This window comes from Hylobates moloch, unplaced genomic scaffold (genome assembly GCF_009828535.3).
Source record: "Hylobates moloch isolate HMO894 unplaced genomic scaffold, HMol_V3 SCAFFOLD_40, whole genome shotgun sequence".
NCBI classification, from domain to species: Eukaryota; Metazoa; Chordata; class Mammalia; order Primates; family Hylobatidae; genus Hylobates; species Hylobates moloch.
The window spans coordinates 25,330-42,201 of record NW_026652315.1 but is presented as its reverse complement, the minus strand read 5'-3'; the positions used below and the strand labels follow the sequence as shown (position 1 = coordinate 42,201).

At 42.8% G+C, this 16,872-nt stretch overlaps 1 protein-coding gene across 2 annotated transcripts in view; it reads right to left on the bottom strand.

Annotated features, from left to right (window-relative positions):
* The window catches only part of LOC116463517 (myocardial zonula adherens protein), a 94,357-nt gene that overhangs the window by 61,937 nt on the left and 15,548 nt on the right, over positions 1–16,872 (bottom strand). For both annotated transcript variants that reach the window (XM_032146646.1, XM_032146648.2), the window contains exons 3-4: positions 5,796–5,951; positions 2,291–2,383 (exon numbers count right to left, since the gene is read on the bottom strand). In XM_032146646.1, coding sequence (XP_032002537.1) covers positions 2,291–2,383; positions 5,796–5,951 — 249 coding nt within the window. The remainder of the gene's footprint in view (positions 1–2,290; positions 2,384–5,795; positions 5,952–16,872) is intronic.

Below are 16,872 nucleotides of genomic sequence, written 5' to 3'. Positions count from 1 at the left end.
ACTTTCTGCATTATCCTTTTAGTAATTTTTGTGCACACACAGAACAATCCTAATATGTTTATCTTCTCTTCCTGTTTTATACAAATGGTAGCAAAATTTTCCTACATGTTTTCTTGCATCTTGCTTTTTTTCACCATCTACATCTTTCTGTATCTCCCCTTCAAGGGCTTACTTGCTTTTTTTGTTTTTTGTTTTTTTAAACTGCATATATTCTATTGTAGAGATACATAATTTATCTCACTTTCCCCTTTTTTTTTTTTTAAAACAGGATCTCACTCTGTCACCCAGACTGGAGTGCAATGGCACAATCTCAGCTCACTGCAACCTGTGCCTCCCAGGCTCAAGTGGTTCTCCTGCCTCAGCCTACTGAGTAGCTAGGATTACAGGCCTGCACCACCATACCCGGCTAATTTTTGTATTTTTAGTAGAGACAGGGTTTCACCACATTGGCCAGGCTGGTCTTGAACTCCTGACCTCAAGTGATCCACCTGCCTCGGCCTCCCAAAGTGCTGGGATTATAAGCGTGAGCCACCATGCCTGGCCACTTTCCCCTTCTTGATAGACATTTAGGTTTCCATTTGTTTTACTATTACAAACAATGCTGCAATAATTAAGTCTATCCCTATGTCCTTCCTCATATGTGAGAGTCTATCTGTAGAATAAATGCTAGGAATAGAATTGCTGGGTCAAAGGATCTAAGATCTGTAATTTTGATCGATAATGCTGAATTGTTCTCTATAAGAGTAATAGCAAATTGCATTTTCATCAGCAACCCCCTTGTTTGCCCACAGGCCTGTGAACAATGTCCTGACCCACTCTTGCACTTTGGTGGGTCTAATAGATAAAAATTATATCATGGGATGGTTTTAACCTGCGTTTCTCTTATGATGAGGTGAGGCAGAGCATCCTGTCATACACAAAAGAGCTCTCCATCTTTCCTTTAGTATACATTACCTGTTACAAATCTTTCGCCTATTTTTATGAGTTGTAGCCTTTTTCTTCTTGATTCGTGGGGGATCTTTCAATATTCAGAAAATGAGCCTATTATCTATGATATGAAGGACAAATAATTTTTCCTAGTCATTTGACTTTGACATTTTTACCAGCAGGAGTTTCTCATTTTAAAGTTGTCAAAGTTACCAGTCTTTCTTTTCATGGTTTTGGGATTTTATGTCATAATAAGAAAAGGCATTCCCTTACCCCAAGGGTATAAATGAATTCACACATATTTTTCTTCTGGCACTTTTGGGTTTTATTTTTCACATTTAAATCTTTGATACATTTGGAATTTAGCCAGCTATAAGACTTCCAACAGCACATAAGTTTTCCCAATAGCACATATTGACTAGTCCATTTTCCTTCCTTTTTTGAGATGCTACATTTATCATGTATAGGGGTACATTTCTGGAGTACTTTTTATTGATGTTTGTCTATTTATGTGCCACTATGATACTGTTTCATTGTCTGAGGCTTTTTCACTTTCTTTCAACATTTAATAAGGCTACTCCCTCTCATTGCTCTTTTTTCCCATTATTTTCCCAATCTTTTTATTTATTTTCTATATAAACCTTAGAATCACCTACTCCACTTATAAAAAACAAAATCTGTTGGTCTTTTTATTGTGTCATATTACATTGGTACAGTAATGTGAATCTTATGATGCTGAATCTTCCTTTCTAAGCACACGGTGTTTCTTTCCGCTTATTATAGTTGACTCCTAGGTATGTAGTATTTTTCTGTTGATGATATTTTGGGAATTTTTTGTATATTGAAACCTCTTTGTATATTATATATTAATTTTATATCCTCTGTGTGTGTGCGTATAACATTTTACACCCTGCTACAAATAACAAATTCTTTATTTGTTTCTAGTAGTTTTTCTTTCATCATTTCATGTTCACTTGAGCTTTCCAGGTATACAATCATATAGTTTGTAAACAGTGATAGTTTTACATCTACCTATGCCATTTTAAACCTATATGTTTATTTCTTTTGTTTGGCTAGTATGTCAAGAACAATGTTAAATAAGAATAGTGATAGCTGGCATCCTTGTTTTGCTCCTGACTTTGGTGAGAATGCTTTGAATATGAATAAGATTATTCTTACCATAAAAATTTCCCTTTAGGTAATAAATTTCATTCTGTGATAAAATTTTCTCAGTTTATTTAAAATACAATTCTATTGATAAAGAACATGAGATACTCTAATATCTTTAGGCACTAGCCGCTGAAGGACCACTCTGAGCTCTGCCATGCCTCCCTATCTCCAAGCAACTGAGATAATGACTTACTGATAGCTCCTGGGTGAGCTGTCGAATCTTCTGTCTCATCTCATCATAGTCTCCATACATTCGCTTTCTCACCTTTTCCAAAGTGGCTCTCACCTGTAGCCCACAAAGATAGTAGTTAGAGATCAAGCCACAACATCTTCATACAAGATTTCTAAAACTTTTAAGAAACTCTAAAGAAAGAAGGAACCCAGCTGGGCACGGTGGCTCAAGCCTGTAATCCCAGCACTTTGGGAGGCCAGGGCAGGCGGATCACAAGGTCAGGAGATCGAGACCACCCTGGCTGACATGGTGAAACCCCGTCTCTACTAAAAATACAGAAAATTAGCCAGGCGTGGTGGTGGGCACCTGTAGTCCCAGCTACTTGGGAGGCTGAGGCAGGAGAATTACGTGAACCCACGAGGCGGAGCTTGCAGTGAGCCGAGATCATGCCACTGCACTCCAGCCTGGATGACAGAGCAAGACTCCATCTCAAAAAACAAAAACAAAAAAAAAAAAAGAAAAAGAAAGAAGGACCCCACATAAAAATAATCTTAAGAACAAGACAGGAAATTAAGGGAGAAGGTCACCCCCAACAACTAGTTAGAAACTAGTTAGGAATTATCCAAATAATTTATATATATATATATAATTTTATTATGTATATATTTTATATACATAATAAAATATATAGGCATATATTAATATAGAATATATTAATATATGCTAATATTATATATTAATTACATAAAATTATGTATAATTACACATAACTATCATAATAAATATTAATTAGCCAAATTAACTCTGAAGAAAAAATGGTTTGTTGAAATTCACCTATCACCCTCAAATGACATTTGGGCAGTTTTGCCCTTTTCCCATCACGTGTTTTTACAAGTAGAATGTGTTTTAACACTCATGGCTAAGAGGACCAAAGAAACCAAAAAGCAACCTCTAACTTTCCCTCTATCTGCTCTGACTGCCAAAGAGCAACTAAATATCTGGAATGGAAGCAAGTAAAATATGAACCCTGGGGAGCCCATAAATTTGAAAGTCAGCTCCTCAGTAATCACCAATAACACGCAAGGCAGTAAATATAACAAAAGTTCAAGTGATCCCCAAAACCCTTGTTTACACAAACGCTGTTCAAGTTTCTCTACAGTACTACTTTCAGAGGGCTAGCAGGACCTTAAAAACTTTAAAAACACAACAAAAGACCTTACAAACAGTCCCTGTCTCCTCCCTTCTTCTGGTGTCCCTAGGATGGGGAAAGTACTCAGGAATCCTCAGATAGGGCAGGAAGTCTCAAGGGAGTTTTCTCCAGCACACTCCAGAATTTCTGTTTTAGGAAGGGCCTAAAGATAGCAGTTTGGTTAGAATGTAAGTGTTTAAGACATAGTATTGGAAGGCTTAATTTTGAAGCACATTGTTTTAAATTAGACAGCATGTTTATTAGGGGTTACCAGATATTGGTGGAGATTTGAGGGAAGGGAGAGTCAAGACCCCCAGACTTCCCCATATGAATTCTAAAAATAGAGTCTACTTTCTTGCCATGAAGTACAAACATTTTGGGAAAATGAGGTTAAAAGTACAACTTTTCATTTTAGGCAGGCAGAACGGCTTTCATGTGTGGCCCTGAGCTGGCTCTTGTGCTGCTCCCAGTGGTGAGTGGGTGGAATCTTGAGCTGCGTGTCCCTCCCAAAGGCAAATACTGCAACGACCAGGCCAGGGATGGAACTGAAGCCACCTATGGCAGGAGGGACCTGAAAGTTAGTTTTAAGTTGCAGATCACAGTGGAGGGTGGTAATTCCAGGTCACGTGACTTTGGCACATGTCATCCACGGCTCAGGATTAGCCAACATCTCCTCCTGTCTTTGTATTGAGCAATTTGGAACTCTGGACTCTGTTTAGAAGGTTACTAAGGGAGGAGCCATGTCTCTGGAGCATTTAAATGAGGAAGGCCTATGTATTTCCTTGAGAAAAAAATACAAGAAAGTTAAAATGTCTGAGCTATTCTTAACAGGAAATTCAGGAATTGAATATTCTGAATGGTTAAAAATTATGTCTGGAGGCCAGGCACAGTGGCTTACACCTGTAATCCCAGGACTTTGGGAAACTGAGGTGGGAGGTTCACTTGAGTCCAGGAGTTTCAGACCAGCCTGGGCATCATGGCAAAACCCCATCTCTACAAAAAATTATCTGAGGGGTGGCACGCACCTGCAGTCCCAGATGCTTGGGAAGCTGAGGCAGGAGGATCACTTGAGGCTGGGGAGGTAGAGGCTGCAATGAGCTGTGATTGTGCCGCTGCAGTGAGCTGTGATTGTGCCACTGCACTCCAGCCTGGATGACAGAGTGAGACCCTGTCTCAAAAATATACAATAAAATAAATTTTAAAAATTATGTTTGAAAGGTGGGATAACTAGGAGTTTGAGGTTGGTGGCTGTCATATACATTATGTATATGCATGTTAATTTTTCTGGCTTTTCCTCATATTTTCTGCTAAGCATTTATTATTTTTTAAATTCAACAAGAAATGTTACTTTTAAAAACTCACACAAAAGCGAAGACATCGTGAATTTGCATCTTATCTGAAAACCCACAAAATAAAATGGGGCTCACAGAGCTATGTTTTTAACCTTAGGTATCAAAGCCCAGCCAACCCCCACAATCTCAACATGAGGACTGAAGCCTGCACAGAGCAAAACTGACTTGCTGGGCCAGACACAGAGCTGGAGCTCGAAGCAAGGTCTGTGAGCTCACAGGCCTGGGTTGACTCCCTGGCCCCACACTGCTTCTTACAAGCACTTTCTAAGCCACGGGTCTGTAATGTGAGCCCATTAGTGTCAGAGCAGCCCATCTCCTCTTCCATATAAGCTGGGTGGTTTGGTCAAGAGCGGAATCAGTCAATCTAGTGGAACACAGGATGGAATGAAAAGAAATGGAGAGAGAGAGAAGAAGAAAATACTCCAAAATGTTAACAATTGCTCTAGTTGAATGGTGAGATTATGAGTGATTTTCTTCATACATGTTTGTATTTCCCAAATTTTTTCAAAACAACATGTAATTTAAAAGACAGGAAATAAACTATTAAATACAAGGAAATGGCATTGATTGGCTTGGTTGGACAAAGTCTATTGTGGTTGACTTCCTAGCATTTGTGATTGATCTGAATCAGCCACAGTCTTCCTATTCCTCTTGCCCGGGATGAATTTGGGACTGTTAAGTGTAATATAGAAAAACCACTCAAGAGCCTCCAAACCCTACATGGAAGGAGGAAGCCATCTGCTCTCGTGAGTATACTTACCTAGTAACATCCATCCAGCAGAAGCTCAACCTTTCCTTCCTTGCAGATTTACATCTGTACTTTAACATTACCATGAAGATACACAGAAACATTTCCAGCCAAAATGATAACACTAAGAATTCTCTCAAAATGCCTTATTACATTCACTTCAATGCTTCCAACTCCATCCTCTTGCATGCTACAAAAAGAATACAGATGGGGGGCAAAAACTCTTAAATGGCTCACATCTTTGATGTAGTTCATCTCTTCTTTCAGCTGACTGGTGGACCACCCATACACCACCATTTCTTTCTGCTGATTTTGATCTGATCTTCGCACCACACCATAAACAACACCCTGAGGAAGTTTCCTGGTAGGTTCTCCATTGCTCAGGTCAAGATGCTAAAAGAAAGTAGGAAAAGAGAAAAAGAAAAATGACTCTTTAGGCCTCATGCAAACAGTTGTAATAATGGGCCCACTGTGTATGATTATGCAAATTGTGCCCAGCACTCATTGCCTGGCAGTGGAGATGGAGGGAGCAAAAATCCCACCTGGTCTCTGTTCGCCAAGGTGATTTAGCATAGGCTTGGGCTGCATTTACCCCAGAGGAAGAGCACCCTTTGCTAATGTCTATAAGGGCCTGCCCACTCATCTAGGAGTAATTCCCACAAAGATACCAGATGGACTTGCGTTGTCCTAGTAAGAAGAGCAAGCATTTGAAACCTCATGCTCTTAATAATGCTGTCTTTCCCCTTATCCCAGTTTCTCCATATGACTTCAACCTCATCACTAAATACAATGCACAAAGTTGAGGCTGGGAGTCAACTAGTAGCCAAACTGTCCTCTGAGGGTAAGGCTGGTCCTGGGGCCAAGTTCTGAGAAAAGGGGGTAGTGTTAGTACATAACTTGTTGTGACCATTCATGAAATATTTCTGAAAAGCCAGGAAGAGGTGGTGTGACTTCAGCCCAAAAGGATCCTCCCAGTCCTGTTGGCTGGTTCTTAATTCTTTCAGTTAAAGTTTTGGTCATTGCTGAAATGCAAATACCCTTGAGAAACAGTAACATGTCCAAGCCTTAACACGCTTTTATAGAATGAAGGCTTAGCAAGCAGGAAAGGGGGAAATTAAGATTTGTTGAGCACCTACTATAGGCTAGAAATATTCCTAAGCACATTTAATGTTCACAACCACTCTATGACACAGCAATTGTCCTTTCTGTCCTTTCCATTTCATAGCTGAGAAAACTGAAGTTCAGAGAGGTTAGGCAACTTGCTTATGGACACACACCTACATTTAAGCCTGGCTCTGTGATTCTGTCTGACATTAGGCACCTCCCCATACTGCAGGCTATGTTTAGATGCAGGGGGACAGAGTAGGGGCCTCCACAACACGGAAGGGACAGAAGTAAGAAAAAATCCAAGATCAAGGACTGAGACTTCAGACAAACTGGCCTTCTCCCCGTTTTCCCTGGGGCTGACCCAGGTACCTCGACAATCCCACAGCACAGAAACCCAAATTCCATAAGGGTAATTCTGCTGTCCTGCTAACTTTTCAACTGCCTTTACAAAGAGATTCTTGCCATGTATTCACACACACACACACACACACACACACACACAAAACAAAACAAAACAAAACAAAAAAACACTTTTTTTTTTGAGATGGAGTTTCACTCTGTCACCCAGGCTGGAATGTAGTGGCGTGATCTTGGCTCACTGCAACCTCCACCTCCCAGGTTCAAGTGATTCTCCTGCCTCAGTCTTCCAAGTAGCTGCAATTACAAGTGTATACCACCACATGGGCTAATTTTTGTATTTTGTTTGTTTGTTTTTGAGACAGAGTCTCACTCTGTCGCCAGGTTGGAGCGCAGTGGCGCAATCTCGGCTCACTGCAACTTCCACCTCCCAGATTCAACCAATTCTCCTACCTCAGCCTCCTGAGTAGCTGGGACTAGAAGCACGCCACCACGCCCAACTAATTTTTGTATTTTCAGTAGAGACGGGGTTTCACCATGTTGGCCAGGATGGTCTCGATCTCTTGACCTTGTGATCCGCCCATCTCGGCCCCCCAAAGTGCTGGGATCACAGGCGTGAGCCACTGTGCCCAGCCAATTTTTGTATTTTTAGTACAGACAAGGTTTCACCATCTTGGCCAGATTGGTCTCAAATTCCTGACCTCAAGTGATCTGCCTGCTTTGGCCTCCCCAAGTGGTGGGATTACAAGCATGAGCCACCTTGCCTGGCCCACAAAATATTTTTTAACACGCAAAACTTTAATTTGCATTTGAAAATCATTCATTGTGGCAAAACAGTAAGTACTTTATGATCCCATTCATTCAAAGTTTGCAAAATCAAAGAAAGGTCTACAAAGCTATGTGATGATGATTAACCTTACAGGTCTCTAAGGAAGGAACCGTGGGTGGGGTAGGGGAGCCAGAGATCAGGATGACTTTTGCCTTTTTCTTTATACCTTTCTGTATTGCTTGTTTTTTGTTTTGTTTTGCTTTGTTTCAATGTAAGCTTTTTAAAAAGTAAGAAAATACTACAACCATGGCTTCTTGTTCTTCTTCCCACACTTGGGAAGAGATGGGATGCAAGGGGCTGTGATTCCTTGTACTTGCTTCTGGTAAACGCTTTCCCCTGAGTCCCTTACAGCTGGGTCCCAAAGGCACTGATGTAATCCTTACATTTGTGCTTAAGTTTGGGTAACTGAGCTGTTAAATGGTTTGCAGCAGAGTCACAAGCTGGCATTAAGTTATCCCCAATTTACTGGACATATAACCAGGAAGAGGAAAAGCTCTAATGAAACGCCCCAAATACCAGGAAACAAAAGCAAGATCTTTCAGTCATGGACTCCACCCAGTTGCTAAAAAACAAGCCGATGACAACACAAGGCTTTGGTGAAATGCATTTCTGCAAAGCAAAGGCTTTCAGAGGTGGACTGGCTTGCAGGAAAACTCAGGTGGCCGGACACAGAGGATCCTGCCCCTGGCCCAGGCAGGGAGATGAGGCCGCCACGGAGTGGGGAAAACACAAGCAATGCCAGGAACAATGAGGTCTGTGGAACACTCCCGAGTGGCCCAGGTCTCAAAGTTGTACACACAGAAAGAGATCAAGATACACTGAGTGAAAAATCGTAAATTTCAAATTTTCATTTTTTGTTTTAAGACTGTGTGTTTGTGTATGTAAAACATCTAGAAGGATGGAATCCAGATCCCTAACGACAGTTTCCTCAGGAAAATGAGATTTCACTTTTTCCTTTATGTTCTTTTGTAGACTTCGAATGTTTTTTGGCCAAAAGAAAAAAGCATTATGTTTGAATTGATCATTTGTGTACATGTCAGGGTCTAAATAAAAGGCCCCCAGGAAGGGCATGGCCCCAGGACTCTACCCACTGGGGAGCAGGGCCATCAGCACTGGCCACGCCAGGGCAGAGGACTCCTGAGGCAGCCCAGGGAGCTGATGGTCCCTGACAGGAAAAGTGAAGAAGAAAGTTACTGAAGAAAGAGGAGGGGGAAGAAATTTGTTGTCAGGTGATTTTATTATATATAATATATAGTAAAAGATATGTTTTCTTTAATCCTCACAATGACCCTACTGTGTAAATAGTATGACTTCTCTTATTCCAGGGTAACAGCCTGCAAGTGCCTGCCTATGTCTTTCCAAAATGGAGTTCTTTTTTCACTACAATGCTACAGTCAGGAGAGGAACTGGAACTCACGTCTCCATGTAGCATCCCAGGGTCTCCAGCCGTAGGAAGCCAAGAGCCTGCCTTCAGGTCCCAGGGCCATTTGGAAGAGGCAGGCCCAGGATGGGGGGCTCTTTCCACTTCCCCCGCCCATCCCCAACCCCACACCTGCCTGACTGCCTCCCTTCTGTTCCTTTAAGAGCCAGTCTCCTTCTTGTTTCAAGGTAGTCACACGTGCTATTCCCTCGATCTGCACTGCTGGGCTGAAATGTCGCTTCCTCAAGAATCAAGAACGCCTTCCCTGACCCTTCAGACCCCTGAGGCCTTCTCGGTCCACTCTCACAGCACTTCCCCACGACACTCACCACAGCTGCAGCCCAGCGACTGTCGTTGTATGTCAGTATCCTTGTGTAGGGAAGGCCTGCTTCCCTATCAACTGTAAATTCCAGCAAGTCCAGGGCCTACTTTGTCTTCTTTTCCACCGTAATTCCCAGATCTAACAGTGACTGACGTGCAATGAGTCTCTCAATAAATATTTGCTGAATGAATAGGGAACTTTAGAAGTTGGGAGAGGTCTGGGAATTACTCAGGGTACATAAATATGGTCCAAATGAAGCAATTACCTGTTATTCTTCTTAGATGGAGGAACAGACAGTTAATGTTTACCCCAGTCACAGCATGTATACCCAGAAAAGCTGCTAGGAGCAGAGATGGCTATCATTTTTATAAAATGTCAGTATGCTTTTGGTCAAAAACTGAACACAGGGAAAAAAGAAAAAAGCTGATAGGTTGAGCAAGATGTTTGTGGCTAAATTTCTCTCCTCTTGTATCCTTTAAAATACCTCCCAATAAGAAGAGTATTGATGTTTAGGCAGAAGAGCATTATGATGATATTAAGAAACAGTCTCTTTTTAGAGAAACATGATGAGATACAAATGATGTATATTTATTTCCTTATACAGCGTGGATGTAGATGAGGCAGGATTGGCCATGTATTGAGGTTGCCGGTGCTGGAGAAATGACCAATGACTCATTACACGATCCAGTCTCATTTTGTATGTTTGAAACTCTCCAAAATCAAGTTTTTTAAAACCTCCTTATGGCCAGACACGGTGGCTCATGCTTACAATCCCAGCACTTTGGGAGGCCAAGGCAGGCAGATTGCTTGAGCCCAAGCATTTGAGACCAGCCTGGGCAACATGGTGAAAATCCATCTCTGCAAAAAATGCAAATTAGCTGGGTGTGGTGGTGTGTGCCTGTAGTCCCAGCTTCTTGGGAGGCTAAGGTGGGAAGATCGCTTGAGCCCAGGAGGTTGAGGCTACAGTAAGCCATGATCATACCACTACACTCCAGCCTGGGCGACAGAGCAAGACCCTATCTCAAGAAAATTAAATTAAATTTAAATAAAAAATCAAAAGCCTCTTTATAATGCTACTTGGTATTAAAAAAACAAATTTTAAAAAATGTACTCTAGACCTATTAAAAGCCTCCTGGGCAAGAAACAATACTAGACAAAATCTGCTTGAAAAAAAAAGGCCTGGCCAGGTGTGGTGGCTCACGACTATAATCCCAGTACTTTGGGAGGCTGAGGCAGGTGGATCACAAGGTCAGGAGATCAAGACCATCCTAGCTAACACTGTGAAATGCCATCTCTACTAAAAATACAAAAAAATTAGCCGGGCGTGGTGGCGGGCGCCTGCAGTCCTAGCTACTCGGGAGGCTGAGGCAGGAGAATGGCAGGAACCCAGGAGGTGGAGCTTGCAGTGAGCTGAGATCACGCCATTGCACTCCAGCCTGGGCGACAGAGTGAGACTCTGTCTCAAAAAAAAAAAAAAAAGAAAAAAGAAAAGGCTTAATAAATGTGTAGAATAAAAAGAAAGTTATTACAAAGAAGGAAAATTGACTGAAAGGGCATTCCATACTCCCAACACATACGCAGAATCTCTGGATTAAGCCGTTCCCTGTGAGTACTCACAGCTTAAAATCTACCTACAGGCCCCATACTATGGCTGACCTCCCTAAAGATACATCTGGCAGCCAGTGTCTTAGAAAGAAAGAGCAGCTACAGAAAACTAACTCCAGCCTAAATTCCTCTCCTAAGGGATTTACTGGCCATTGAAGAGTCTGGGTTAACAAGGCCAATGATATTGTCCAAACCTTAAATGAGAAGATAGGATCCTACAATGCAACAAGCTCCACAAAGCCAGGGACTACCTGTGCCTTATTCACTGCTCTATCTCTGGTACCCAGCATAAATAGATGCTCCATAAATACATTTTGAAGGGAAAAAGAAAGATGGAATATTTGGAGTATACAGTCATCCTTGACATTGAGGATTAATCTGTGCAAAAAAAGAAAATCCCTTGGTCAATCAGCGTTCTTAGGGGAAACAAGAGCAGAAACGCAGCTCAACATACATCAAATTGACAATAGCAGACTAACACAGCCAGTCCCCTGCCCCACCGGCCAGGAGGGGCAGCTGCTCACACATCCTGGCTGCCAATATGATTGAGAAGGGCCATAATGTGACTCGTGTGACTCCCAGACTGGAAGCCAAGTTATTTCCAAAACTTCTTACTTCAGACTTCTTTTCTCCAGCCAGAGGGCAGCAGCTAACCTAGGACTGCTGAGCACAGAGCCACTGGGTTCCCTGCCCATCTTGCAGGCAGAGGCTGGCACTTCAGGAATGTGCTCTGGCTTGTCCAACCTGTGTGTCTATCTCAGCAAATTATTTGGCCCAGGTCATTACTCATACTTGACACTGTTTTGTTTTCTTGGACAAAAATGAACATTACCTCTGAGCCCGAAGGGCCTTTCCACAGCCTGGGAAATAAATATTCTCAGAAAAACTGAAACCTTTGGCTTATCAAAATACTTGGCCAGGCACAGTTGTGTATGCTTGTAGTCCCAGCTACTTGAGAGGCTGAGACAGGAGGAATACTTGAGCCCAGGTGTTCAAGGCAATCATGTGCTATGATTGCACCTGGGAATAGCCACTGTGCTCCAGCCTGGATGACATAGTGAGACCCTGTTTCTAAAAAATAAAACTAATTTAGTTATTTCTGACAGTCTCACAGACTGAATAGTGCCTACTTCCTAAGTAAACTCAGGAGAAAAGATCACTTTCAAAGCTTAAGATGAGAAGGAAAAGGAAAGCTTCTAGCCAAGCAGAAGTCCCAAAGACAGTGGCATTTGTAATGATAGCAGCCTGATAGGAGTGCTAGTGTACAGCTAGTGTACAGCTTCGATGCAGACTAGTGTGCAGCTAGTGTACAGCTTCAACGCAGACAATAGTTGCTTAGGCCTAATAACCCCCGCGGAAAAGGGAAGAATACATGGGAGAAAAAAAAATCAGGAACTGCTTTTCTGGAACCCAGGGGTATAGTACACACCTTAGGTAACCTTGACTGATAAAATGTAAATATCCTAAACAGAGTTTCTCTAATAGGAGAAAGCATGCAAGTCAATGTTCCCATGGCAACATGACCCGTCACAGACCTGAGTTGGAATTGCAAATCCACTATCTACTAGCTGTGTGCCCCTAAGAAAGTTATTTTCTGTACTTTAAAGAGCTTCAGGGTCCTTAACAGTAAAATGGGGATCATACCACCAATTTCAGTGGGCAGTCTAAGGAACACACGGAATAAAATACACAAAACACCTAGTGTGCTAATAGCATACTAGTAGATATGGGGAGTTTCTAGTATTGGTGGTGTAGTTTCTTTACATTTTTGAGTACATGGGTTCCTACTCAACTCTACATGTCTACCTGAATGAGTCTGTCTGTCTGTCCACCCTCTTCTTGGTCTTTTTGCTGTTCTCATTACAGTTGTCAAATTGGCTCTGACAGCGAAATAGTCACCCCCAAAGTGGCCTTGGTTTCTCTTCATGGGGAGTGAATCACAAAGTCTCAGAAGGTTAGAAAAATGGAAAAGAGTTGTATAGTCCAGTGGGTTTTCAGACACTATTCCCAGTTCCTCCTCCGTGTCTGACAAGGTTGTAGGGTGAAGAGTTGGGGGCCTGCTGGAGGCAGCCAACATAGCCCTGATCTTATTTCACCTCCACCCACTGCACCTTGACTGCTTTACCAATAGAACTTCCACATTTACCAACGTGAATAAAGGAATGTTTGGAAAAACGCTGGCTCTAGACTAACATTTCTATTTGCTAGAAGAAGCAACAAAGACCCCTAGAGATGACCTGACTGGCCCAATCACCACAGGGGTTCATGAGGAAGCCGGGACTCAAACCCTAGGTCTCTCCCCATCCTCCAGGGGCTGTTATCTCTGAGGGGCACGCGGAGTCCCTGGTGTGCTGTCACAAAGGGCAGCCCGGCCCCCACCTGAAGCTCTGAATCATGGCAGCACACTTGCTCACTTGGCAACAGCCCGCGAGGTTGTATAAACAGTCACGCCAAGGACGAGAACTCAGCAGGCTTATTCATCCAAGGCTTTTAAAGGAAAGAGGACTATAAAACCTACTGGCAAGGACTTCCTCCTTTTCAACATTTTATTGGGTTATGAAAGTTCCCAACTCTACATCCATACCCACGCATCTGCTCTCTCTCTCACTCAGCATTCAAAGATCTAGAGAGAAAACAACTTCTTTAAAAACAACAGGTCACAGGAAGGGGAACATCACATTCCAGGTACTGTTGTGGGGTGGGGGGTGGGGGGGGCGGGGACAGCATTAGGAGATATACCTAATGCTAAATGACGAGCTAATGGGTGCAGGAAATCAACATGGCACATGGATACATATGTAACAAACCTGCACATTGTGCACATGTACCCGAAAACCTAAAGTATAATAAAAAAAAAAAAAAAAAAAAAAAAAAACAGGTCACTGAAGGACACCTCCAAAGCTGGGATGTTAATAGCTATTTAAAACAGTATCTGCCTCAAGCTATTTTATCTATTTGCAAAGGACTTTACCATCATAAAGACTCAGAATCAACTCAAATCAGATTCCCTAAAATTCAAGTGTGCAGTGAGGCCCTGATTCAATATGCTAAGTCTGCAATAGCTGGTGTGGGTTCTGTCTCTGTGTATGTGTGTCCCTGCATATACACATAGGAATCTGTTGCACATGACTATGGATGAGAATATGGATACATAAATTCACAGAGTTCTTTGAAAACAATAGGTACATAATTTCAAAACTATTACCAATTTTAATTTGAATGCTCAGCATGTTTATAAACATTATATTCTACATTTATCAATTTCTTAACACGTAATTTGTGCCCACAAACTAATCAACATCCTCTCTCCCATATTATTAATGATTTTTAATGTTCAATATTCAAATAAAAGCCCACGGCTAATTCATCTGAGTTGTTACAATAATTCAAGGTGATTTCCTCAGAGAACCTGTTATGGGTTGAATAGTGTCCCCCAAAAAGATATGCTGGAGTCCTAACCCCCAGTACCCAGGAATTTGACCTTATATGGAGAGCAGGTCAAGTTAAGATAAAGCCATTAGACTGGGCCCTATTGGTGTCTCTATAAAAAGGGGAAAATCTGGACACAGAGACATGAAAATGCCATGTGAAGATTGGAGTGATGCTGCCACAAGGCAAGGATTACCAAGAGCTACCAGCAGCTGGAAGAGGCAAAGAAGAATTCTCCCCCTGGAGCCTTCAGAGCGGGCACCACCAGCACCTTGATCCCAGATGTCTGAACTCCAGAACTGTGACAGAATACATTCTTGAAGCCATCTCGTTTTTCATGCTTTGTTGTGGCAGCCCTAGGAAGCTAATATAAAACTCAATCATCGTAATCAACAAGCATTCATTAAGCACCTACTATGTGCAAGGCGGAGACCTAGGCTTTGGGAAGAGAGAATAAAAAGACTCAATCTCATTTTTCTCTGTGTGTGTATGTGCCTACATATATGTTATACACAAATTTTGCAAAAATATATATCTATGCCTATGTGGAGTTCTTAGCAGCACATGGCTAGGTGCCAAGTGAAAGGGGCAGCCTGGGTGTCCTGTAGGTTAAGGGAAGAGTGACCACCACAGCACATGGAAGTCAGGGAAGTTATCAGAAGGGAAGTGGGCCTTTAGCTGAGCCTTGAAGGACAGGGAAGACTTGGATAAACTGAGACATGGCAGGGAAGGGACTCCAAGCATGGCTAGGGCCTCAGCAAGGGTTATGAGGAGGGAAGAGATGCTATGTGCTTGGAAAATAAAGACAGGCAGCTTCAGGCAGGAGAATAACTCCAGAAGGTCTAAGGGGGTAAAAACAAAGACCCAGGGCCACTGGGTTTGGCATTCAAAGGGAAGAGATTCAGCGTTTAGTCATTACCTCTTTAATCCATATTACAAACCAGACACTGTGGTGCACATTTTGCATATATTAGCTCATTTACAATTTGAAACCAGGCATCGTCATGTCTACTTTAAAGATGAGGAAGCTGTGCATTTGGGAGCTCATCTGTGGTCAGCATAAAGCAGTCTCGGGGCAGTTGATGTCTCCTGAAGGACTAAAAGGAACAGGCAGCCAGGACATCTTCCTTAGGGCTAGGAAACCTCCAAATACACCCCACAAACCCTTGACTCCATAAGAAGGTGCTGACTGTTGTAATTGCATCAAGCAGCCTCCAAACACACCTTTGTGGAAATGGGCAAAATACGCCATCCACAACACACCCACATTGGGAGTAATTCCTTTCTCCAATGACTGGAGAACAGCAGACGGAAGAATGGCCCAACTGGCAGCAGCCTCTATGCATGGCCAGCTGTCCCATGGCATCATGGCATCCCCGCAATATTAAACACCTTCCACAACAGTGTGAAAGACTAAGGAAGGCCCAGGCTGCCCTCAGTCATGTGCAGCTCTAACAGGGCCCTGGAAATCCTTGAGAAGTCTCACTTCAACAGAAGTCAGTCGGGCCATTTACAACTTTCTACTCACATATCTGAGCCAGCTCCAATCCCCTGGCCTTTGCACACAGAAGACGCCCCTTCAAAGGAACCAAAGTCATGTGATCAGGGAGGGTCATCCAGAGTTTTGGCGTCTTGCAATTCCATGGGTTCCAAGGAGGGGAAGCCATGTTGAAACCACATCCAAGGAAGTGGCCCCTACAGAGTCTCCTCACCGGTGCATGGCCCTGGCTCTCAGTGACTCATGCCAGGAACCTGGTCAGGACATGGTGATGAAATCACTCAGAGCAGCCTCCCAGTTACCCCTAGAAACTTCAAGGGCTGCCACCACCCAAGGACTTTATCCCTAGGGAAACAACAGCCCCACCCTCCTCCCCTCTACTCCAGTTCTTCTGCAGTGAGTCACCAATGTGCCACACAGAGGCACTTAGACTGCATGCCTAGTTCATCTGGTGTAAGAAGTATCCTGGTGCATATGCTATCCCAGCAGTGCCTGTCCTGTGCTCCTCAGGGCCTTGGAGTTCTCAAGCAACCACAGGAGGGTGTCTGGGGGCTGAGGGGCAAAGGGAGACTGGGAGGACTTGGGCCCCCGTTAGCACCACTTTTGCTTGGTTTGCATATGAGGGCTCAGTAAAACATTTTGATTTTTTTTAAAAAAGAGGGTCCTATTGACAAGTTTGAAAAGCACTATTCAGGACAAATAGGCAAACTGGCACACAATTTGTTGACTCCACTCGACACAGCTAAA